Source organism: Furipterus horrens, unplaced genomic scaffold (genome assembly GCF_987537825.1).
Source record: "Furipterus horrens unplaced genomic scaffold, mFurHor1.1.pri manual_scaffold_16, whole genome shotgun sequence".
In the NCBI taxonomy this organism is placed as follows: domain Eukaryota; kingdom Metazoa; phylum Chordata; class Mammalia; order Chiroptera; family Furipteridae; genus Furipterus; species Furipterus horrens.
Window position 1 is genome coordinate 8741322 of NW_028327186.1, and position 23943 is coordinate 8765264.

General features: G+C 48.6%; 1 protein-coding gene across 1 annotated transcript in view; it reads left to right on the plus strand.

The window, feature by feature from the left end:
* Positions 1–23943, plus strand: part of AGBL1 (AGBL carboxypeptidase 1) — a 375392-nt gene that overhangs the window by 46621 nt on the left and 304828 nt on the right. Inside the window, exons 6-14 of the mRNA XM_090263733.1 lie at positions 6103–6311; positions 10195–10360; positions 11245–11312; positions 15251–15367; positions 16398–16978; positions 18461–18544; positions 18761–18841; positions 20892–21040; positions 22387–22474. Of these exons, the coding sequence (XP_090119859.1) occupies positions 6103–6311; positions 10195–10360; positions 11245–11312; positions 15251–15367; positions 16398–16978; positions 18461–18544; positions 18761–18841; positions 20892–21040; positions 22387–22474 (1543 nt within the window). The remainder of the gene's footprint in view (positions 1–6102; positions 6312–10194; positions 10361–11244; positions 11313–15250; positions 15368–16397; positions 16979–18460; positions 18545–18760; positions 18842–20891; positions 21041–22386; positions 22475–23943) is intronic.

A 23943-nucleotide genomic window follows, 5' to 3' on the forward strand; every position in this document is an offset into this window, starting at 1 on the left:
ATGGGAGGCCCAGCTGGCACAGTCCAGGTGGCAGGAGAGGACTGCACAGGTCACGAGTGGGGGGAGCTGGGGTGAAAGAAGGAAGCACGGGGCTCGCCGTTCTGAGTGTGTGGTACTGTGCTCTCGGCCGACATGGCAGCCAGCCAGGAGCTCCGAGGCGGAGGCTCTTTGCTGCCTCTGTGCACACGCAGGGTCTGGAGGCATCACGCAGCGGGAACCAATGTGCAGGTGACGTTTGCAAAGCGGTGCCGCTTGGTTTCCCTGCGGTCCACGTTGCTCGTCTGTACTCGGGCCGGAAGCAGGACATACCACCTGCAGACAGAGGAAGGCTGGCGCGGAGGGCTCTGTCCCCCTCCTCCCTGCTGTAACTCCTGGCTTTCTACCTCATGTGCCGTGTTCTGACGAGCTCACGGTGGAAACAGCAGAGTGGAACCCGATGGGAGGTCTTCTGCAGGGACTCAGAAAGGACAGTGGCTTGTGCTGGGGCTCAGCAGGTGCGTTTTTCCCTGTCAAGAGTGTAGACGCAGAAGAAAGCTCTGGATGGCCAGGAAAGTTCCTGGGGACATTTAGGTCTAGGCAGAGATGCTCCTTCCTAAGGGCTTTCTTGCAGGGAGGTGAAAAACAGGCAACCAGAGAGAAGGGGGAGAAAACCTCCACCTGACCAACTCCCAACTTTTGCACAACCTGCTGTGATGGTCGTCACCATGGAGGGGTCATGCGATCTGATCCCTGCTCACCCTGCACCTCCTTTACCTGCCATCAGCTCCCAGACTTTTTGTTATTTGCACTCACCAAGACTGGGATTTTCCACTTGTGCTCTTGAGATTTCTAGAATTTTCTGCCCCCAGATCTCTGCAGCCTGATTCCTTCCTATCATTCAAGGCTCACCTCAATGCCCCCTGCTCACGGGGTCGTCTCTGACCCACCCAATCTGAAGTCACCACCCCACTTTGTCACGCTGGCATCACTATTTTATTTTCACTAACGTGCTCATCACGATCTGAAATTACCTAATCTTTTTTTCTTCGTGAGTGTGTGCCTGTTTGGATCTGCATCTCCCAGCTTCCCCAGGGGACTGTGGGCTGCCTAACTGCAGAGACTTTGCCTGTCCCGTTCCCTGCTGCCCCCCAGTGCTTTCAATAGTCCCTGGCACATACTAGCACAGAGTAGATGCTCACTAAATGTGTGCTGAATGAATTAGTGGCAGTGCCCTGGGTTTTGGATGGAGGAGTGTGGTTTGAGCAGATAATTTGCTGCATTCTTAGCCACAGCAGGATCTGACTTTTAGGACTAAGTGTTTCTGCTTATTTGTATACACAGAGCAAACATATTAAGTGATCACCTCTTGCTGGGAAATAACTCATTTTAGAGAACTTTCAAACCAACAGTATTTAAAAATTTCTATTTCCCCAAATGTAACATGTCATTAGTCAAGGTGTACTCTTTTTTTTCTAATGCGCCACAAAGAGTGAAAAAACCCTGCCAGTCATAAGTGAAACACCATCGTTGATAAGAAGCACCTTACTTTTGGAAATGCTACAGAGTGAGAAAGTATATGCCTTAGAATGGATGAGGTGCAAGGTGAGACTTGGAGGAGGTTGGAGCCCGGAGTGTGTGGCCTTGCAGCGGACACGCTAAGGACGCGAAGAGCTGGGGTGTGCGGAGGAAGGAAGAGACGTGGCTTTGGGGGCTTTCCTGAAAGTGGAGACGTTCATATGGGTTGGGGATCCATCAGTGGAAAGGCACTAAAAGGACTTGGTGATTTAAAAAAAGAAAAGGTAGATGAGTCTAGATTTAAAACAGCGTTACGAAGGATAGATCATCTCAGCCTTCTTAGCCACTCTTTCTGGAACTCAGGAAAAGCATCTTTAATTTTATGAAGGCAGTCAATGGGAAAACAAGACTTGCTCAAAACCTAAATTTACTTTATAGTCATGTTTACTGAAATGCATCTATTCCACAAAGAGAAAAAAAAATACCTGCAAGCTAATTCCATATCATTATTCTTATTTGAGCTAATAATAAGCGAGTGTAATTTCCATTACCAATGACATTAAGATGAGTTGTGTGTCCGTTCGGGTACTGCTGCTGCTCCTTTGTGAACGAGCCGCTGGGGGAGGAAGCAGTGATGGCTGAGTCATTCCCTGTCACTCAGCAGCGTTGCACTCACGTTGGGATGCCACTCCGCGCCCGTCACAGCCTGGGTGTCTGGAAGCCTCCTCTGCATCTCCTCCAGTGACCCGAAGAACCAGATGCCATTTGAACCTTCAAGCCTTATTGAGCCTCCTGTTAAAAATCAACCCTTCCCACCATTTGCGGGGCCTGGAGGGGCAGGGAAAATGGGTGAGGGAGGCTGGGCGGAGGGACTGAGCCAAGGTCAATTTGGCTGCAAGCCTCCCCCCTCCAGCCCCTGGGGCCTTAGTTTCCACTGGCTTTCTCTCCATTAGCCTTTCAGAAGGCTTCCTCAACAAGCCAGCTCTCCTGCTGGCCGTTCCAAGTCTTTATCTATAGAGTACGGACATGTGTAGACTCTACTGACCAGCATGAAGAGCTTTGGGGGCGACAGCCTGGGCAGTCGGCCTGGAGGCAGATGGGGAGTCCATGGGATCCTAGACATGCCGCTTCTAAGCTCTTGGGACTGAAGTCGTTGAGCTGCTCTCCGTCTCTCTGCTATCCTTTGTAAAAGGAGGACAGTCATGCCTACCTCAGAGTGTGTCCCTGAGGTGGACGAGATAATGGTGTAAGAGGATTGGCCCGGTGCTGAGCATGCAGGAGCCACTCAGCAGGTAAATGCTCTGTAGTTACACCCGGTGTTGTGATGGCAACGTAGACCGCGGCTTGTTCACAGGGTGTGGTGTGCGAGTCTTGATGAAAGTCTGCTTTGTCCGGTGTATCTTCCATGTTGACTTCTGGGCCGGCCACTGAAATAATCTGCTGCAATGTGTAGCCAGTATATTGCTTCATGAAGCTAGAGTCACCATCGTCTTGAAATTTAGTGACATGTCCAAAGGGGCAGTTCTAGGGTGGCATGTGATAGCGAGTGGGTGCTGTGGTTCAAAGTGGGTCTTCAGTGGGGGTGGGAGTGGGGGTTGTCCTGGTTGGGACCAGACAGTGTTCGTGATGGACTTGCTCAGGGCTGGGGGACAGAGTGAGGGGATGGTTTGGAAGCAAACCCCGGCGAGGAAACGGGAGTTCAGTAAGCCCAGCTGAGTGGTCTTCTGTTCTGGAAGGGGCTGTTCTCCTGAAAAGGATTCCCTGAACTGTCAGCAGTCCATGTGTATGGATTCTCATGAAGTTCCTGAAGCAAGTGGTAATGCTCTGAATCTTTCTGGGTGAGAGTTTCTTGGGATAGTGATGAATCTATGCTGTGCAGCTGATAAACCAATCTACTTAGGACATTTTCAAAAATTAATTTTTTTTCCAAAAATTAAACAGGATCTCCACCCCCCGCATCCCAAGAAAATCTTAGGATGAAGTAATCTCTGTAAGCCAACTAAAGGGCAGTCGGTCTGAAGAGAGTTGGGGGACCTGAATCCCTCTCCCACCCCCAGTCCCTGAGCTCACCCAGAACAGGGTTAGAAACCTCACATTTTCCTCCACTATTTGGGTTCCTTTGCAGAAGCCCCGTTTTCCTCTCATTTTCGGGGGAATTCCTCCCAGTTGGTGCTCCCGGCAACCCTCATTTCATCCTCTGGCCTTTCTGTGCATTTGCCCTCCCCAGTGTGATGAGGGCCCTCTTGTCGGGTTTTAGGTGAGGACCTTTGCAAAGCCCCCCAAGCCATTCCCAGGGAAAGATTGACCGATGTGAGGTCAGGGGTGGCAGGGACAGAGGTGTGGTTATTTTAGATGTTAGTACACCCGACAGTTCATTGAGGATTAACAGAAAATCATGAATAAACTCATTAGGATTTGATAAAGGGTTTTTCTCACAGATAATGAAAGATTTTTTCCATTATGCTCCTCAGCCCCCCAAAAGTATGAAGGTCATTAGGATAACACTTAAACAGATAAAAGACAGAACTCCTCAACCTCACACTGCCCTGTGCACTGTTTTTTTTTTTTCTTTTATTTTTTATCATTTTGGCATCTTTTCAGCAGGCGATTCTTTCCTTTAATACCTCCTGCTTAATCCTTAATTTTCTTTTAAACATCAGATATTGGGTAGGCTGGAACCTCATTTAGGCAAAGAACTCTAGTGCTTTGTGGCTGAGGCTAGCCAAGGAGAGAAAGATTTTTGATACAGAAGAATAATTCATTAAAGGAGGTAATGAAGGCAATTTAAACCTTCCACAAACATATCACAGAGTGAATAAAGCTCATCACTCTCAGCTCCGGGTCATGGCTGAATGAAATGTTGAAAAACGAAAAAAAAAAAAAAAAAAAAAAAAGTAAAAGTAAAACCAACTGAAGAAATGGGTCAAAAATCTCAGTGGGGCTCAGTCAGGCCTGACAATTTAGAATTTGACAAACACACAGGAAAAAAAAAGAATCTCATTAATATTATGAGAAAACCCTTCTGGAGCAAAGCACTGAGTTTTCATGTTATTTTTTTCACCCGTGCACTTACATGGTCTGAAGGAAAAATCTGCCTGTGAGCTGATATGTGCATGCCCACTCACAGCTCAGGGACTCCCTTAAACACTCCGCTAGTTGCATATATTGCCTCAAACACCAATGTGGACGGACGGGATCACGGAGAAGTCCAGTCCTGAGAGGGCAGAGCTGCAAGACTTGGGCATCTGTGCCCGAGCGTCGGCGGGGGAGGTTCCTGCAAATGACCGGGCACCTGCTGACTGAGTCTGAATGGGGCCATGTATGCCCACCGATCCTGTTGCCCCTGGAATGAACATGAAAAGGGGCAGATGTTAACTGTTGAAAGGGGTATCTTGCCCTCTTCTTCTCCCTGTGTTTTTCCAAAGAGAATTTAAACTACGTCTTGGGAAGATTAGAAAATGATCCACTTACCCCCATAAGTCGGGTCTCATGAGCGGGCTCAGCCAAGATCATTCAACTAAGAGAAATAAATCATGGTGTCAAAGAGGTGAAGGGTCCATAAAAGCACTGTGTGACCGCCCTCCCTCAGGTGTCCGGGGGCTCCTCCCGTGTCCCTGCTGGGCGGATTCCCACCCTCCACCTGAACATGTTCAGGGCCCACCTGCTCACACCACACGGAGTCCGTGCCCTTGTTGGACAGCCCTGACTACACAAGGGTTTCTTTCTTGAAACGCATCAAACCCTTGACTATTCATGAACGGGCTTCCATTTTCTGTAGCAAAAACACCCAGTGCATCTCCTACATGTGACAACCTTTCAGATAATTATGTCTCGCTTCGTGTCTTTTCCTTCCCAGGCTGCACCTTGTAGTTTGCTCAACCCAGTGACAATATCTTAAGTCCACTGAGGTATAGGAAAGGGTGGAAATCAGTCTCTCCTCTCTCTACCCGCCCCCACACTATTATAATTTTTCTACACTATCTTAGAATAGGGCAGACATTTCCATACGCCATTTCTGAATTTCCTAAGAACAGTGATATTCTCTTACATGACTGCTCTTTATCAAAATCCAATGTACATTGATACAATACTATTGACTGGTCTACAGACCTTATTCAAATTTTACCAATTGCCTTTTGTAGCAAGAGAACAAAAAACCTGCTTTGTGGCCCAGGATATAAATTATAATTATGTATTGTTACGAAGTGTCATGTCTTTTTAGTCTCCTGTAGCTCAATTCTTCAGTCTTTTATTTTTTTTTTAATTCCTGACCTTTCATGACTTAGACATTTTTGAAGAGTATAGATCAGATATTTTGCAGCATGTCCCTCATTTGAGGTTTGCTGGTACTTCTCATGGTTGAGTTCAGCGTGAGCATTTGGGGCAGGAACACCGTTGCGGTGATGCTGTGTCTTCTGCTGCGTGTCGTATCTGGTGATGCACTCTGATCGCTTGGTTAAGGGGACACCTGTCAGTTTCCTCCACTGGAAGGTTATCATCATTGCCTTTATAATAAACACGTATCTTCGGGAGGTACACCGGGACAGCCTCAGGCTGGGGCCCCCGGGAGAGCCTGTGACTGACGCTCCCTCTCCCCGTTGGTTTCAGAGTCTAACAGCCGCAGAGCGGTGAACAGGGGCTACGTCGCCGGCTTGCTCAGGCTGCATCAGGACTGGCACGGCCACGATGCGGCCAGTGCCTACGTGCCGATCCGCCGGGCGCTTCTGCTCTGCCTCAAGCGCATCACCACGCTCCGGTCTGGCAGAGAGGCCTTCCTGGCTGCTCAGGGCATGGAGATCCTCTTCAGCACCGCGCAGGTAGTCAGCGTGGGGATGGCCTCTGTGCCGGGTGACACCTGGGTGATTCCTGAAGGCCGCCCCCAGGGAGTCCCCTGGAACAGAGCTGGGGAACCCTCAGCACGTCTCTTGTTGCTTGCTGTGGGCAGATGTTCTGGATTCAAATCCTCATTCATTCATTCACTCACGCAGTGTTTCATTTATCCAGCACACACTGGGTACACACTATGGTGCAGAGGTTGAGAGTGTTGACTTGAAAGCTAGAGAATGTGGTTCAAATCCCAGGTCCTACAGCTGTGAAACTTTGAAGCTGCCCAAATTCTCTGGGTCTCAAATTTCTTCTTTTTCTCCTTCCTTCTTCTTCCCCCTCCTTCTTCCCCTTGTCCTCCTTCATCTCCTACTCCTTCTTCTTCTTCTTCTTGTTGGCATGACAAAATTGCTGCATGAGTGTGAGCAGTTATGGGGATAATTTGCACTGCAGAATCTCGTGGTGAATACAACAGACAAGACTCCTGATCATGTGGGTCAAACATTTAGTGGGAGAGTCGGACACTAAGGAAGCAAAGAAGGTAATTTCATGTTGTTCTGTGAAATCCGTAAAGTAAGGTCAAAGGTCTGCAGTGACTACCATAGGTAGAGGACGGAGGTGTTCTATTGGACAGGTACAGTCTTCTCTGAGCAGGTGAATTATTGAAGGAGCTGCTCATGGCAAGTTTAAGAGGAGGAGCTTCCCAGGCAGAGGAAACAGCGCCTGCAGGGTCTGTTGCTTACCTGCACCCCAGTGGGTATGTGTTTAGGGTTTCCTGGATTCCAACCCAAATAACAGATTCCTCAATTTCCCTCGATGAGCGCTAACTTAGACTCCACTGTGCGAGGCGATAGACACCCTCTCTCTCCCCCCGCTAAACAATAACATAATACCGTGCTGCAAACCCATACCTAATTTTCTGTCTGCTTTCCTCTCTGGGTTTTTCTCCACCATTGCAGCGCTCAGAGCTCCTCAGTCATGAAATAGCCATATTTTCTACTCTGTCCTCTGGACGAGGAAATACTTTGAATTTCCCCCACTTCACCATACTTTGTATGTTTGTGCCCCCCAAATCCTAACCTCTCCCAGCCCTAATGAGGTGCCTTCTGCATTGCTGCCACGTGGTAGCCCCCCACTCCAGCCCCTCTGCCCTCTGTAGCACTGGCTGTTTCTCTGTCTGGTGTTCAGAAAACAATGAAAAGGCAGTGAAGGAAGAAGACAGCGATCCGAGAGGTACATGTCTATGCCGAGAAGAAGATACCAAGGGAAGCCCAGGTGTGGAAGGGGCTGTGATCTCAGCAGCCGTTCCTCAGCAGGTCCCTGAAGACCTCAGCTGCCTCACCAGGCGCGCTGACAAGTGCTGAGCTTCCAGTGGCTTCTTGGAGTGGAAGCGGGATGTGAGTGGAGGCAGCGCCTGCACGTTGTGGCTGGGTTTCCCCAGTTGCAGAGCCTCCAGCGCCCGGCCGTGGGCACTGATACCATTGCGGCTGTGCTGAAGTCTGAGCTGCCCACCGTCCCTCCCCCCGCCTCCTCCAGGGAAGGCGCGGGAGTCACAGGACGGCCGACTCGGGAACCTTGGGTCTAGTCATGTCATTTCAGGGGCTATTGCAGACTCTGCTGCTGCTGCTCCGACTGATGCTGGTGATGATGATGATGGTGATAGTGATGGTGATGATGAGGGTGATGAGGGTGATGATGATGAGGGTGATGATAGTGATGACGGTGATGATGGTGATGATAGTGATGATGATGGTGTTGAGGGTGATGGTGATGATGATAGTGATGAAGGTGATGAAGTGATGAGGGTGATTAGGGTCATAATGGTCATCATGATGGTCATGATGATGGTAATGACAATGATAATGAAAGAAGAGGAGGAGGAGGAAGAGGAGAGATTTGTATTTATGGCCTAATGCTGGCTCAGAAGTTTACACAGACTCTCTGATTTCAGCATTTTCAAGGATTTGAAACCAGTGGTCTCCCTCGATGTCCCTGCTTCTGTCCACAGCAGGAGTGGAATGTGCCACAGGGTCACCTGGAGGGCTGCAAGGGCCCCGTCCTCAGAGTTTCTGAGTCACCAGGTCTGGGGCGGGGCCTGAGAGTTTGCATTTCTAACAAGTTCCTCAGTGATGCTGATGCTGTTGGTCTGGAAATCTCACTTTGAAAACCACTGTCCTGAGCCACTTTTATTGGTGTTGATGATGTAACTGCAAACCTACTGGCACGAGAAGGAGCCTTTTTTGAGTCCTTCCCATTGTATTGCTCTTTGCCCTTCTGCTGAGGCCACTGATGGCAGGTCTCTCTCTCAATGACCCCACCTCTTTGTTTCCTGGATTGCAGTCTTGCACAGACGCTTAGGGGTCCCTTAAATGTTGAGAGGATCAGATTGTCCTTCATGCAGTGAGTGCTGGGCAATGCAGTGGGGTCTTGTTGGAGCTTTGTATAGGGGAGGAGGAAGAAAGATGGCAATTTGAATTCAAGGTCAAGGAAGAACCCCACAAGGGTGCCCTGCAGCAGTTTGAGATAGTTATTAATTTGGGGAAAGGGATCTTTCCAGGTAGAAATGGGTAATTGCAGGTTGGCTTGATAGCTCCTAAGATGGAAGCTCAGCACATTGCCTGTGATCGGCCATCCACCTCCTCCCTCTTCTCCTCCCTGCTCAGTTCTCTCTACTTCTAAATACTAGTACTTATCACTAAGCACTTGAAATCATCTGAGAAGTCCCAGAGGTAAAGTAGCCTCAACTAGTTCATTTTCCTGCAGTTGGTTCGAGACCTCTAAGGGGTCCCCTGTAAGCCCACAGGAAGAAAGACAGCATTCTTGATCATATCAAGACACTTCTGCCTTGAAGTTGGCTTACTTTCATCATATCGTAGAGACATTCAGGCAGCTTGAATTCACAGCTTAATTTTTGTTAAATGTTTTTTCTTTGCATTCTTTCACGGCGGACAGCCTATAACGCGGGCCTGCAGATGCCACAGTGGGACCCCACCACAGGCAGTCAGTCTGCCCTACAGCGGGTTGTCGGCCTCCTCCAGGCCTCCCACCATGAACTCTTGGCCTCAGAGCCGGCCAGAAACCCCTTAGAGATGTCAAGCCAGAGGCTCACACTAGCCGACTTTCTGGACCAAGTCAGTAGACAAAACATTTACTAGGAGACTGAAGAAAATAGCCATTTTCTGCCCCCAAAGAGCTAACCAAACTCCTCCTCACTCTCCCTCCCAATTTAGTAAACTTGTTCTCGCATTTTTCAGTGTCTGAAAAGAAGGGTCATGTCATGTTCCATCAATATCTAAATGTTACATCTGCAAAACTCAATTTTTCTTTGTTTTGGGTGCGTGCCAAGAGGGATCGATACAGTGGGCTTTGAGAAGAGGCCTGTTATTTAATTTAGGTGCTTGGGATTCACTTAGCCTTTTCTTCTGATTTCATGTTTTACCCTTTTCCCTTATTTTTTTCTCTTTGGATAATAGCTGAAAGATGAAAGTCAAACCTCCATCAACTCAGCTCCTCATTCTCTAATGTGGGTGGTCATGCCCAGTGACCCACAGTGGCTGAAGAAGATGCTCCCACCCCTCCCTCAGCCATCCCACACGGGTCCCCTTAGGTGCAGCATCCCCTGAACGACTTTTAGGTCTATATTCCGACTGAATTTAAATTCATTCCAACGACATGTGAGCCGTGAAAGAGAAACAGTTCAGGTGATACACTGGATCAAGGCAGGCTCTCCATTAGACACAGCCCTACACGACAATGTTCAACGTTAGACTTTCTGCGTAAAGGGCGTTTCCTGTCCACGCAGCCTGCCTGGGTGGCATTTATTACTGAGGGCCTCTGCGTAAGGGCAGTGCCTGACACGCTCTCCCCTCTGCTCAGAACTGCCTGGAGGACGAAAGCTTGGAACCTGTCACGTGTGTCACGCTTCAGGTCCTGAGGCAGTGCTTCCCGAGGAGCGCCCTTCCCTTGGCCACGGCCAGCAGCGCCTACGCCTTCCCAGCCGCCGGGAACATCGCCTCTGGCCCTCCGCCTGCTCTTGCTGAAGGTAAAGGGCGTGGGGACCTGTGAGCTTTACAGTGAGTTTTGGCATTTTGGCAGTATTTCATAGGAATGTAGATGAAACTAAAAGTCTTATTTTTTAGGCCAACCACGATTATCCAATAAGGTTATTAGAAATATGTATGAAAAACCCGGTTTTTCATGCACTGAGTGAACAAATACCAAGCTCACTTATGTTGTCTGTAATTATTAAGGGTTGCCACTTTGCCTGGTAGCTATTGCCTGTACAGTGATCTCAGCTAATTAAAAAAAAATTCTTCACAGTCCTGCGATTGAGTCCCTCCACTGTACTGACTAGTTCTGGAATTAATTTGCCCTCAGGATAAAATCGAAATAAAACTTCTGCTATTTAAAACCTCATGCTAGTCATATTAGAATATTTGGAAGTATGATTATCCAGTCTTTAATTTTGTTGTCAAAAGATTCTAGCACTTTCTAATCCTGTCCTCCTTCCATGGTGCATCATCTGTCTTGCCACAGCGGAACTAGATGTGTCTATGGACATTTGTTTCAAATAATTTCCTTTGTATCAAAATTAGGGAGTCAGTCAGCATGCAACAAAGTTTACATGTATGTGATCTCTAACCTCTGGCAATGATAGCTGCAGCAGTTCTTCTAAGCTGGGTGGGGGGCCAGAATGGTATGCATGTGTCCTTCTGTGTTCAGTATGGGGCGGCAGTTCAGACTTCATGACACAGTACTCTCACGCGCCTGCGTGCACACAGTTTCACGTGCCATAGAGAGGCGTAGGGGGCACTGGAATGTCATGCACTTCCTTACAAGCTGCTGATTTGTGAGAGGAAGAAGTGCTAATCCAGATCCAAGGCAAAGGGGAGGTCTCACCCATTTCCCCTCCTTTTCCCCACCCAGAGGATTTTGAAGATGATGGTGATGAAGAAGAAGACAAAGACTCAGATTCTGAAGATGCGAAAGAGGAAGTAGGTACACCAGCCCTTGCTTCTGATGTTCTCTGTGTTCATGTTGGACAAAGGAAAATATCACTTTCTGTGTTTAGCTAACACCAGTGTGAATTTTAAGGGCTTGCTTTTCCCACCGCAGTGCCTGGCAGCTCGTTATGCTCAGTAAGTGACAGTTACTGTTCTTGATTTCCAGGTTGAGTTTCATCTTGGCGAGCCCAGCACAGTGTCTCATTGTACAGTCAGGGGCTACCCGTTATGAGGACACTTAATGTTTCATCATGCACGATGAGCCTTAGGTGGGTGCTCCGTGCTTCGGGCTGGTGTACTTAGTGTGTGAATGACATGCGGACAGAGACCATGGGAAGATGTCCTAGGACACCTTTTCTGGCGCATCTTCCCAGCCTCTGTGAGGCACCCTGCGGACCCTTTCTGCTCAGGAGCAGCGCGCTGTGCAGGCCCCTTGCCCTCAGGGGCTGGGTGGGCCCTGCTGCCTTGAGTTGCAGGGCATAGGCTGTCTGGCCCACAGGGAAGCGGCACCCTTAGGCCTCTAGCCCTCGATGACCTTTGGTGTAGAACAGAGGTCAGCACACTTTCCACTAAAAGTCAGACAGTAACTGCTTCAGCCTCTGGCTCAGCCCTTCACCTTTGCCCTCATCGCACAAAAGCTCCCAGACGGTACATGACGAATAGGCATGGATGTGTTCCAGTAAAACCCATTTAAAAAAAACAAAAAACAAAACCAGGCCATGGGACAGAGTCTACCAACTATAACCTCAGAAAGAGTTTGTGAGCCTTGGCACCAGTGGCATTTGACCGGGTGGTTCCTTGTTGTGGGGCTGTCTGTGTGTTGTCGGAGGCTCAGCGGCTTCTCTGGCCTCCACCCACTAGATGCCAGTTGCACCCACTCCGTTGCCCCCCCGCCCCCAGTCATGAACCAGGGATGTTTCCAGGAAGTCCCAAATGTCCCCTGGCGGGGGGAGTGGGGGGCACAAAATGACCCCTGACTGAGAACCACTACTCTAGAATAATGGTAAATATATCCATGAGTTCTAATTGTGTCTTCATTACCGTTGGTAAACATGAACTTGGACAAGCCCCTTCAAGTTATGCTTCCTTAATTGTGACATTTGCAAAATAAGACTGAGAAGTAAATGATACGCTTCATGACATTTCTGGACATGAAACCTGCATTTAAAAATATCTATCTATGCATCCATCCATCCATCCATCCATCTCCCTCTCTCCCTTCCTCCCTTTCCTTTTTTCTTACCTATTTGCCTACCTATCTGTCTATCTAGAGAGCAGAAAAGCCGTTGAGCTCTCTGTCACGATAATCACTCACCTTGCTGATGACAGGAGCAGACGTAAAGGGACTACCTCTTGGCTGGGTCTCTAGGCTAAGCCTGCTATCGATACTCTGGTGTTCCCAGGGTTTTGTTGATAAATAGAATCATTTCTGAAGTCATCAGTAGAAAATTGGTTCTTTGCTGTAACTTGGCAGTGCAGGACTTGGAGTCCTTGCTGAATTATTTGAATAATATTGTGCTGCTACAGTCATTCATCACTGCCACTTTCCCCTCCCCTCGGGCTTGTGCTTTGATAACTGAGCGCCTAATGCAGAGTGTCAGTCACCTCGTGTATCTGATATGGAAGGACAAGCTGGAGCCAGGGCCTCGTTTCACACAGCCTGGGGGGAGGTTCAGATGCTCTCCCACAGCCCCGCTTTTCGGATGGTGGTAGGCTGTGGTGAGCGGAACTGAAGCAAATGAACAAATCCAGTCGGGAAAGAAGCACAGGCACCTGGGGGATGGCCTGGAAACCATTCATTAAGGCCTTTAAGCCAAGGAGCTGAGAATTCAGTTGTGTGAGCATGAGCTGCAGAAACAAGAGGGGCATCGGAGTCGGGGCTGGACTCTGGGGTGTCACAAGAGCAAGGGGACTTGCACTGCAGCCAACTCTTTCATCTTTGGCGGACCGGGCTGTGTTTACTGCACAAAAACGTGGACAAGAAGCCAGGGGCATTTGTGGCTGGTCATTCGGGAAGCTTAGTCAATTGTTAGAAAGAGTGATTAAAGGGAACTTTTTATTTGTCAGGGGTCCTCAGAGTTGGAAAGCCGGTGCTCTCTTTGGTTGAAAATGGTCAATGTTAACATGAGAGAAGAAGAGTGTAAATGCACGCTAGGTGTTGGCCATGTCACTTTCTTCATGAACCTAACCACCTGTGGAATGAGCTGGGCAGCAGCTCGCGGGTTACGCAGGTTCCATGCCACTCCTCACTGCAGACGCACCAGCCCGCCTTCCCAGTGGGCCTGCCCGGGGCGCGGCCGAGGCTGCCGCCTGGGTGTGGACGCCAGGAGGGGCCGAGGGATAAAGCTGGGACCTCCACTGCCAGGCTGAAGGGGGGGCCTGGTGTGCGCTGTATCTGAGAATATCATTAGGTCAACCTCACGGGGTCTGTTTTTCTTTTAATCTGAATTTTGGAGGAAAATTGCGAAAGATGGATGGAATATTGCATTTTCCTTTTTTCCCCTGGATCAGGAATATCATCACGCATTTTCCACATTTATTTGATTTAGGGAAGAATAACCTAGGTCTTCAGGACTGCCAGGTTTTTCCTTACCCAACCAAATTTATTCCTAAGACATAGGGTGGATGTTTCTCCTCCGTTTATTAGGGAAACTTGATCTAGGAGAGACAGGGAAAGATGAAGAGACTGGGCGGTTTCATTCCTGGAGTCCTTTCTGTGTAAGAGTCTATAACCTTTGAAAAACACAGAAGTATTTTGAGAAGAGTCACCATCACTGTTACACTATTATGAAACGATGATCTAGTAGAAAAAATAAAGTCTGGGATTATTCAACCCAAAGGAGAAAAGGTTGGTGGTGATTTGGTCGACTGTTACATGCACAAAGGGACAAAGGTGTCACTGGAGGTTATAAACTCCGTCTCAGGTGTGGTAAAGCTCAGCCTAACACCTGCTCCTCAGATCTTCCTCTTAGTCTCTGTCCTTCAGCTGTTGTTGTTCTGTAAGCAAATTTAACCTGTTCCTTCTGCTGGTGACTCCTCTCTCCAAGTCTTTGCATAATTGGAGATCATTGTTGTGTAGGTCTAAAGTGTTACCTCCCCAGCAAAGCTTTCTCAGGTCACCCAATCTGCGCAGCTTCCCACACCCCAGTCTCAGTTACGGTCACCCCCTTTCATGACTTTCATGGTGCTTATCGCGTCGAAATTACTTTTTTCATTTATTTACTTTCTTATTTATTCTCTCCCTTTTCTCACGACAAAGCAAATTCCATGGGAGCATGGACCTTTCTCTATTCTATTATCACCAAATCTTTAGTTCCTACACGACTAGCTGGTCCTAGTAGGTGCTTATTAAACATTTGTGAAAAGAGTGAAGGACCGTCCTGGCCGGGTGGCTCAGTTGGACAGAAGGTTGTCCCACACACCAAAGAGTTGTGGGTTTGATTCCCAGTCAGGACACATGCCTAGGCTGTGGGTTTGATTTCTGGTCGAGGTGTGGATGGGAGGTACCGATGTTTCTCTCCCTCTCTGGTCTTCTGTCTCAAATCAGTAGCATATCCTCAGGGAGGATTAACCATAGGAATGAAGGACCTAAATGGCAACGGTAGGTAAATGAATAGGTATGATAATTATGATTATGTTGATGGTAGTGGTGGTGAGATAAAGAATCCTTTTATATTGTGTCTGTAGTTCATTTCATATAAATTACTATTTCCTTATGTTGTGGGCTGATAAATACTAACATCAGTATCTCTTTTTATTTTACAAACACAGCCTGACCTATCAAATTGTCCTTTGTGTGGGCTAGCACTATGATTTGGAGGCAAGAAAACCATGTCCCAGGACTGTGAAGGGCCACATATGTAGCTCACCTCGATGCTTCTCAGGGGGCTTTCTTGGCTATAACATGGTGTTGGAATATTCCATTGCAGGACGATGACTTGGAAACAGATGTGAACAAGCTGAGTTCCAACCCTGGCCTTGACCGACCCGAAGAGGAGCTGACCCAGTACGAGGCGATGTGTCCTGAGCGCTGCCGCAGCTTTGAGGTGGGATACAGGCCGTGGCTGCGCTCCTGGGCGACCCTGACGACATGAAAGGCCCTCCGCAGACCCTGGGGGCCAAGCTGGTGTCTCCAGATGGAGAGCCTTGCTCACCATTAGCAGTCTGCTTCTGCGCACTTCTGAGAGGGAAGCAGATTGCTAAGGAGGAAGATTTAAAAAGGTGGTCAGGCCAGGGTACAGGCAAGAGTCCTGCAGTCTAACCCCTGACACCTAGGAAGGAAGGAGAGGATGAAGGGACGCATTGCTGCCAGCTGGTTGTCTGGTGGGCAAGGGGCCCTGCCACCCTGTGCTGGAAAAAACAAGTGGAAATTTGTGATGATTTCATTGCTGCCTGGGTGGAGTGGGCACACCGTACCTGCGGCTTTCTGAAGGAAAGTGGCCCACCTTGCTTTGTCAGTGGAAGCAAACTGAGAACCTGACACCTCGGGGCTAGTGGCTGCTGCTACTGCTGTTGCTGCCACCACTGTTTTAGACTTGTCTTTGATCTTGGTTACTTATCGATGACCCTTAGTCAATCATGAATTTGGCCCTATCTGTTGGTACAGGCTGTGTCACATGTAGATGGGAGTTAGTGTCATCTGCTTCACTCCAGAAAGCAGAAAGGGATTGGTGGGTAAAAATTTCAGGCAGGTAATTTCAGTTCAGTGCAAAGAACACTTTTTGTAAACAATCAGAATGATCCTCAAATAAAAGATACTGCCTTGGCGTGCTGTGAAGACCCTATAAATGAGGTTCTTCAACCAGACTGCCTTATCGGGGGTGATGCAGAAGGCACTCATGTACTTGATAGGATTATACTAGACCCACCAAAAGCCCCTTACAGATGTGAGTTTCTGCGATTCTGCCATTTATTTGATTCTTGAAGCTTAGTCTTTCCGTGGAGGACCTTGGAAAAGCTCCCCAGTTCATAGGAACTGTGCTGAGCCCTGAGCCCAGAGAGTGAGGATGGGGATCGGCTGCCCTCTCTGCCTGGAAGGGAACACTGACGTCTTTTTTTTCTGCTTTAAACCTGAAGGAACTGGAGCCCAAACCTGGAGATGACTTGAACCCGGAGGAGACCGAGTACGCCAACCACCACCACATTCCGACCGCTGCCTCCCGGAAGCAGCGTTGCTTGAATAAGGACCAAAGCTCCCAGGGGCAAGGAAGAGAAGACTCAGCCCAGACTTCCCTTCTGAGCATGGTGAAGAGGCGGAGGTCCACCGTGCACCTGGCCTCCAAAACAGGGCCTGGAATGAACCCGCACCAAAACGCCCAGTCCAATGGGCTTGGGATGGATCCTTCTGGAAGTGAAATCGTGGACATTCAGGCCTTCCTCAAAGAGGATGCCTGGGACATAGACACAATTTTCTGCCCGAGGATCAGCGCCTCCTCTGCCAACTCCACCAGGTCTAGAGAAACCGTCAAAGTAGTAGAGAAACTTCTGCAGACACACGCTCAGCACATCCCCTTCCATGACCCCTGTGTTTATATGGCCAAAGCCCGAGGAACCCGGTCGGTGGTTGACTTCAAGATGGCGGCCTTTCCCGACCTCTGGGGGCATCGTCCGCCTCCCTCTCCGGAGCCCATGTTGGAGCGCAGATGTGGCATCCAGAGGTGATGGTGCCGCTGCTTCGCCAGCTGTATTTGTCCTCTCCTTTCATGTTTTCCCAGGGGGAATGGTGTGCGCAGTAGTTCTGCTCTTGGTAGAAAAGGGAGCACCAGTCGGGAGCGTGTTAAAGCCATTCGGGAAACCTGGGCCAAACGCACAAGCTTGCCTATCTTCTAGGACATCTTAGAGCCAGCGTGCGGTAGTGGGAGGCATGTGTTTCCCAAAAAAGCATCCCTTGGCCGATTCTCTGCCACCCCTTACCCCATATCCACGGCAGGCTGCTCCGACAGAGGGTAGTGCAGTTTCTGCCAGGACTGGTGTCATTCCGCAGGACAGTGCTCGGAAGGAAACAAGGGCGGGCTGTTTGGGCTCCTCTTCCTTGTTCATTGCAAGTTGGTGTCGGGCCCTTTGGTAACGAGAGGGGGTGTGTACTTCATCCCACAGTCCCGACTACATAGCACTTGGCTTGGCTGGGAGAAGTTTTCTGCCTCACTGAGGGCTGGATGAAAGCACTGCTTTCCCTAGGGAAGGAACCAGGGTGATGGATTGTTCCCAGAATTCAGAAACAGGAGCTTTGCCTTTGGCTCAGCAAGGTGAGATTAAAATGAAAATTACTAAAGCCAAGGAAAACATTATTTTCTTTGAAAAAAATAAAAATTTAGTATGCATGCACTAAGTCAATGGAGCAAGGTGTGCATACCAGAAAGTTTCATTAATTTATTTTCCATTTCATTAGCAAATCGATGGTGGATCCCAAGAGCTGCTCCCACTTGGGCTCCTGGCTGACATCTCTGGCCTCAGACCCTGCATGTTGTCTGTCATGTCAAGTTCCTGAGACACACACCAGCAGGGCGGGCCCGGCAACAGTGTCCCCCTGCATCCGGGCTTCACGTGTGCCTCCCTTTCCCCATTCTCCCTCCCCAGAGACTTGGATTGGGAATTCAAGGAGAAAATCAGAAAGATCCCTTAAGCTGCTTTTCTCCATCTTCCTTAAATCTCCTGGATATTGGTGTTTCTCAGACAGATGATTGACCTCAGTCTCTGGAGCAGACAGAACCCAAGGAACATAAGGGACACAGAGTCCAAAGGCTTATTGGGGCCTCCCAGACCTTAGGATGCTAACTTTCAGTGACCCCAACATCTCCCTCAAACTCAGTGCAGAGGACCCTCTTATCTACACAACCAGAAACTTAGAAGTCCCTTCACCCAAATGCTCTTGACAAAGCTCTCCTTCCAGTCAGAATTCTCTCACTAAAGTCTAGCCTTATTGCTTCCTATATTCCAAAACCCTGTGGCTTTATTCCTGGTGAAGAAGAGAAGGAAGGAGGGGCAGTGTATCTTTGCTAGTTTAGCGCAAGCTTGGGGTATTATAAACTTTTCTTTCCAATTTCTCTGAAGACTCCCAAGGCTTCTCTCAGATGAGCACAGGACAAGTGGGGTAAGGAGCGAGGATCAGCCTTTAAAGTGTTTCTGATTTTCCTTTTCAGGATCAAGATACTAGAGGATATCAGGAGGTTCATCCAGCCCAGCGATGTTATGAATAAAGTCACCTTCAGCTTAGACGAGCCGTGGTAGGTGGCGTTGAGCATCAGTAGGAGTTGGGGGTGCAGCAGGGAGAATTCCAGCAATGAGAGTGTTTCCTGTTGGTAATTCATCCCTCCTCCTAAAGCTGGCCAGGTGAACACTTGGGTTAAAAATCTATAAGAGAAAGCTAATCTCTTCGTGTTGTCAAGCTGTACCCAGGAATAGCAATGACGCATGTTTGTACGGTTCCTCTTTCATTACAGGCAAGACTCCGCTTCCGATGGTTTATGGTTCTCCTCCAAGTTTGAGTCAGGAAACCTCCGCAAAGCCATCCAAGTGCGGCAGTAAGTAAGGAACGTCGCCGTGGGCAGCTCGGGCGCAGGCGTGGCCGCCTCCTCCCTCGCCCTTTGTGGGGTCTCACCTTGCTTGGCAGCTGGACGTCAACCCCGGGGGTGGTGTTTGCACCATGCAGAGTGGCAGACTGTACAGGCGAAGGCTGAGAGTCAGTTGTGAAACATCGGCCAGCCTGTCCCTAGCTGATGTCACAGCAGGATGGAGGAGACCAGAGGTGACCAGTTAGAAACACACCTGTTTTCCAAATAATGGGCCCATATTTGGGTACGCGAGCATTTTTGTGGGGACCTTTCTACTTTCACTGATGCCAGGGTCCCCTCTTCCTGTATCTTTCCATGTCTGCTGCTTGTTTCAGGAAAGCCCAACACATAAAACAAGACGAGGTGAGCCCGCTGGGCCGAGGATGGGCAGCGCCGTCCCGCTGAGAACCCTTCGTGGCCTTTGTCTCTCTCTTACCTGCCGGCTCAGCTGCCGCTGCTTTTTAGGGCTCCTGCCATTAGTATTCCTTCTCGCCACCTGTCACATTCAGAGGGTCCAGGAGAGACCTCCTTAGGGACCTGCTAGTGGCACAGTGATCCGCGCAGGGTGTGGCTGAGCTGCTGCCCTTGCGCAGGTCTCTCTCTCCATTTACCTGCCTTTGGCCAGTGGGTGGGGTCCTAAATGAACCCGCTGCGGTCAGGTTAATGGTCAAATGACAGAAAACAAGGCAAGGAATTTGTGTGATTGCTCTTTGGACCCAGCGTTGTAGGCACAAGGGACAACGTAATGGACCGAGGCTTTCTGCAGTTGCCCTCGTGAGTGCTGCTCAGTGAGTCACGGTGCCCTCAGCGGCTAGGGTGAGGAGTGGGGCTCCATCAGATCACGCCCCTCTGTGCTGGCTGGTATGCCTCCCCTGAAGCTCTTCCCTTCCACGGATCTCACTACAGGATGGCCAGTATCGGGGGTCCAGGGCCGGGGAGGATGAACGAGTCAGAGCAAACGCATTGCCCTTTCTAAAAGAGCAATTCAAGCTCTGGCTGGGCGGCGCAGTTGGTTGCAGCGATGTCACGTGCACCAAAACGTTGTGGGTTCAATTCCTGGTCAGGGCACATATGTAGGTTGCAAGTTCGATCCTTGGTTGGGTCACATATAAGAGGCAACCGACTGATGTTTCTCACGTCGCTCTTTCTCTCCCTCTTCCCGTCTTTCTCAAACCAATAGTAAAGAAAAGCCATAACTGCAGAGGAGGGTAAAAAACATTAAAAAGCAACTCCAGGAACATGCCAAGGGGATGTGACAATAATATTTTTGAAAATGAAATGCCCTAATAATGTTTAAGTCAAATCTGCATTGCTAATTCTGTTGCTAAAGCTCAAAGAATTAATTACCCTTGGAGTCATAGTGGCTGCGAGGGGATACACGAGAGCCTCATGGGGTCCTGTATCTTGATCTGGGTGGTTGTCAAATGGGTGTACCCTGATGAATTTGTTTAAATTTATTGCTTTATATACCTCAGGTCTGTGCACTGTATTCTTGCATGTAAGTTGTATCACTTTAAAAGGGGAATAACAAATAAACAGCCCCTGCATTGTTAGCCTAACTCATGTTTGTAGCTCTGCAGGGGACTGACATATGCTGTATTAATTAATCTTTACAAACAGCACTGCAAGTTTAGATGCTATTCTCATTTTCCATATGAGGAAACTGAGGTTCAAAGTCACGTCTAGCTTTAAATAGTAACAGCAGAGCCAACCAGACGTGAGCACATTTTCTCTGGGAAATCGCAGACTTGCCTTTTCCCAGCTGGATAGAAACTGTATCGCAGTTTAATAAATATATATGCTACAATTGTGTAAGTGACTCTCCTAGTACGAAGGACCTGCTCTCCTCCAGCGCTGCAGGCCCGCTGCCGGTGACCAGCATTGTGAGCCCTGGATCGTAAGCGTCATTGACCAGCCCGGGTCTTAGCCCTGTTAGCAGGAGCCCGAGCTGGGGAGAGTCTGGGTGCTGGCAGTTCCCTTACAGACGTCTAACCCTGCACTGCTGCTTCCGCCTTGGCAGGTTCGAGTACGACCTGCTGGTCAACAACGATGTGAACAGCACCCAGTACCAGCAGTGGTTCCACTTCAGGGTGAGCGGCATGAGGGCTGCCGTCCCCTACCGCTTCAACGTCATCAACTGCGAGAAGGCCAACAGCCAGTTTAATTACGGTACGAGCACCCGGGGACCAGCCTTTCTGCCTAACACTGGGGACGAGGTCGCGCTGGGAGCGTTCGGGTTATTACCAGAGGCCCCGCGGGCTTCCTGAAGGACACACTTTGGTGCCCAGGTGTGACAAGGCGGTGGCCGACACATGGCAAATCGCTGCCGTGGGACGGGAGGCCGGGAAGCCCCGCTCTGCCGTGGGATGTGATACCACACAGGACACTCCCCGCCTCCCCGCCTCCCTTGCCCTGCCTTGGACTTTCTGAGGCTGGGGAGCCCCCTCTCATTTGTTCCTGCTGTCTCCTAAATCCTACGGTAGCAAATGTATTGACCTGTTCCTCACAGACAGGCAAGCAGTGCGCTCCAACACTGATTTACACTCCGAGCAAACTCTCGGGAAAGTTTAAATTCTCCTGAAAACCCATGTATGTTTTAGAGGAGATATTCAAAGGAATAGCCCAGGTTTATTTTGAACATTTGTGGGAATGGGAGATCCTGCGTGTTGTTGCTGGCTCATATACTAATTTATTGAGTGGCTTTGAGCAAGGAATAAAATACTCCCATATCTCCAGGTTCAAGCACAGGATATACTATGTCTAGGTTATACTAAAAATAGACTCCTGCTGGTATAGAAACAGGAAATATGATCCTGGACTCTGGTATTTACTTTGTGTGCCTGCTGTAACAAATTCTCACAAGCTTGGCAGCTTAAATCAAGACAAGTTTACTCTCTTACAGTTATTGAGTTTCCCTGGGCTTAGTCAAGGTGTTGGAAAGGCCAGGCTCCCTCTGGAGGTGCTAGTGAATTTTCTGTGTCCTTTTCTGTCTTTTAGAGCCTATGTTCCTGGCATTCCTTGGCTATTCGCCCCTTCCTTAGACTTCAAAGCCAGCAGCATAGCATCTTCAGATTTCTCCCTGCTCTAGTTGCATTGCTTCTCCTCTGTAGTCAAACCTCATTAAGTCCCACTCTTATAGAGACATTGATTGCCCCGGCCAGGTAGCTCAGTTGGTTAGTGTCATCACTATACACCAAGGTCATAGGGTCAATCCCCGGTCTGGGCACATACAAGAATTAACCAATGAATGTATAAATAAGTGGAACAACAAACTGATGTTTCTCTCTCTCAAATCAATTTTAAAAATTTGTGACTACATTTAGGGCCCACCAGGATAATCCTCCCATCTCAAGATCCTTCAATCATGTCTGCAAAGGCTCTTTTGCCAGGCGAGGCAGCATTCACAGGTTCCTGAATTAAGACCTGGGTATCACTGAGGGCCATCTTACAGCCTCCTACAACTCTTTGCCCCTTTCTTCTGCCCCAGCGTTTAACCCTGTCTTTATTTTGTGCAGGGATGCAGCCAACGATGTATTCTGTGAAGGAGGCTCTTCTTGGCAGACCCAGCTGGGTACGGACGGGCTGTGAGATCTGTTACTACAAGTGAGTTAGGATACTGTTCGCTCCTTCCCGCTTTCCCCCAAGGCTCTTAGAAACCTCAGCAATCTGTGCTTGTCTGCTCTCCTTGTCACTGTCCCTCCGGCACATGCCCTGCCCTTCAGCAGCATAAGCATGCTACATGGCACCCTCCGCGGACCACAAGAAATAGCTCTTGACTTGTGAATATGGTCTGTCTTCATGTGGGCACGTGAACACCTGCAGACCTTGCTGGGTATTAGAGGTTGCACAGACTCAGCCTGTGGTTAGTGCAGCAAGCTTTACAGTTCTTTATCCGTGTCCGTTTTTGTTCAGTCAGCAGAAAGTCTTGAGAAATTCTAGCCTGTTCTTATCCATCTTATTCTTCAGTTTTACAAAGTTGATGAAAGTAAATATGTGACAAATACACATAGTGAGATGATTTTTCTTTTTTTTTGGAAAAAATAAAAGAGGGAAGGTCTTCACAATTCGTCTTCAACCCTTGAGCACCAACCATTTTTATCAGTTTATCCTGTAAAATGGTAATGAAATTTAAATTATCCATAGCTTTTGATAAAAGAATCCCAGACCTATGAATTGCTTATTTGTGCATTTGGAAGTGAGAAAATAAAATACAAATTCATAAGAAAAATAAGGCTGGGTATTATTTGAACAGGTAGAAAATATAGAATTAATTGTCATTGCTAGTTTAAAAAAAATGGATAGACTAATATTTATTTTCTTCGATAAAGTAAGTCTTACCTTTTTCTGTGCTTATAAGAGGCCCCTTAAAAACTGTAATTAGACATTCTGGGGTTTAGGTTGCTGTCAGTGTCAAGAAGAAAGTGTGTATATACGTGGGCCTCTTGGCTTGTGAGGCTGTTGGGACAAGGGCACGGATAGGAGAGGTCAAGGTCATGCTGCTCCATCAGACATAAAGCAAAACCTCCATAGAGATATCCACAGGCTACAAAACACAGAGCTGCGCTGACTCACAAACGAGTTGGCAGTCTCTAGACCTTGATACAGTAGGATATGGACCTAGGCAGTATTTTGATTATATTCTTTAGAACAATAGCAAAATAGGGTTATTTTTTTGGTTTTCCATTCATTTGTACAGCAACTCCCCTCTGGTCCATCTGCCTAGAAACTCTCAGGATCTTTCTGCGGTCCAGAGAGATTCAGACTAAAAAATCCCTTCAAGGTAATATTTTTCCCAGCTGCAGGGAAAAATAATGAAAGCCTAAATTTGGACCTTAGTGTGTCCAGAATAACTTTTAGTGCCCTCTGCTAAGGGCAACCCTAAATAGACACGAAACCCCCAGCTTGCAGCGGCCTGGGTCTGGGGCTTCGTGTTAGTGTGAGTAACATTCAGCCTCCTCGGCTGGTGGGGGTGTAACTCTCCCTGGCGGCTGCCCTTTTGTGGGCGGGGAATAAGGAGCAGGATTCAGGGGGCAGAGCATCTATCTGCCGAGGGAAGAAAGAAGCCACCACAC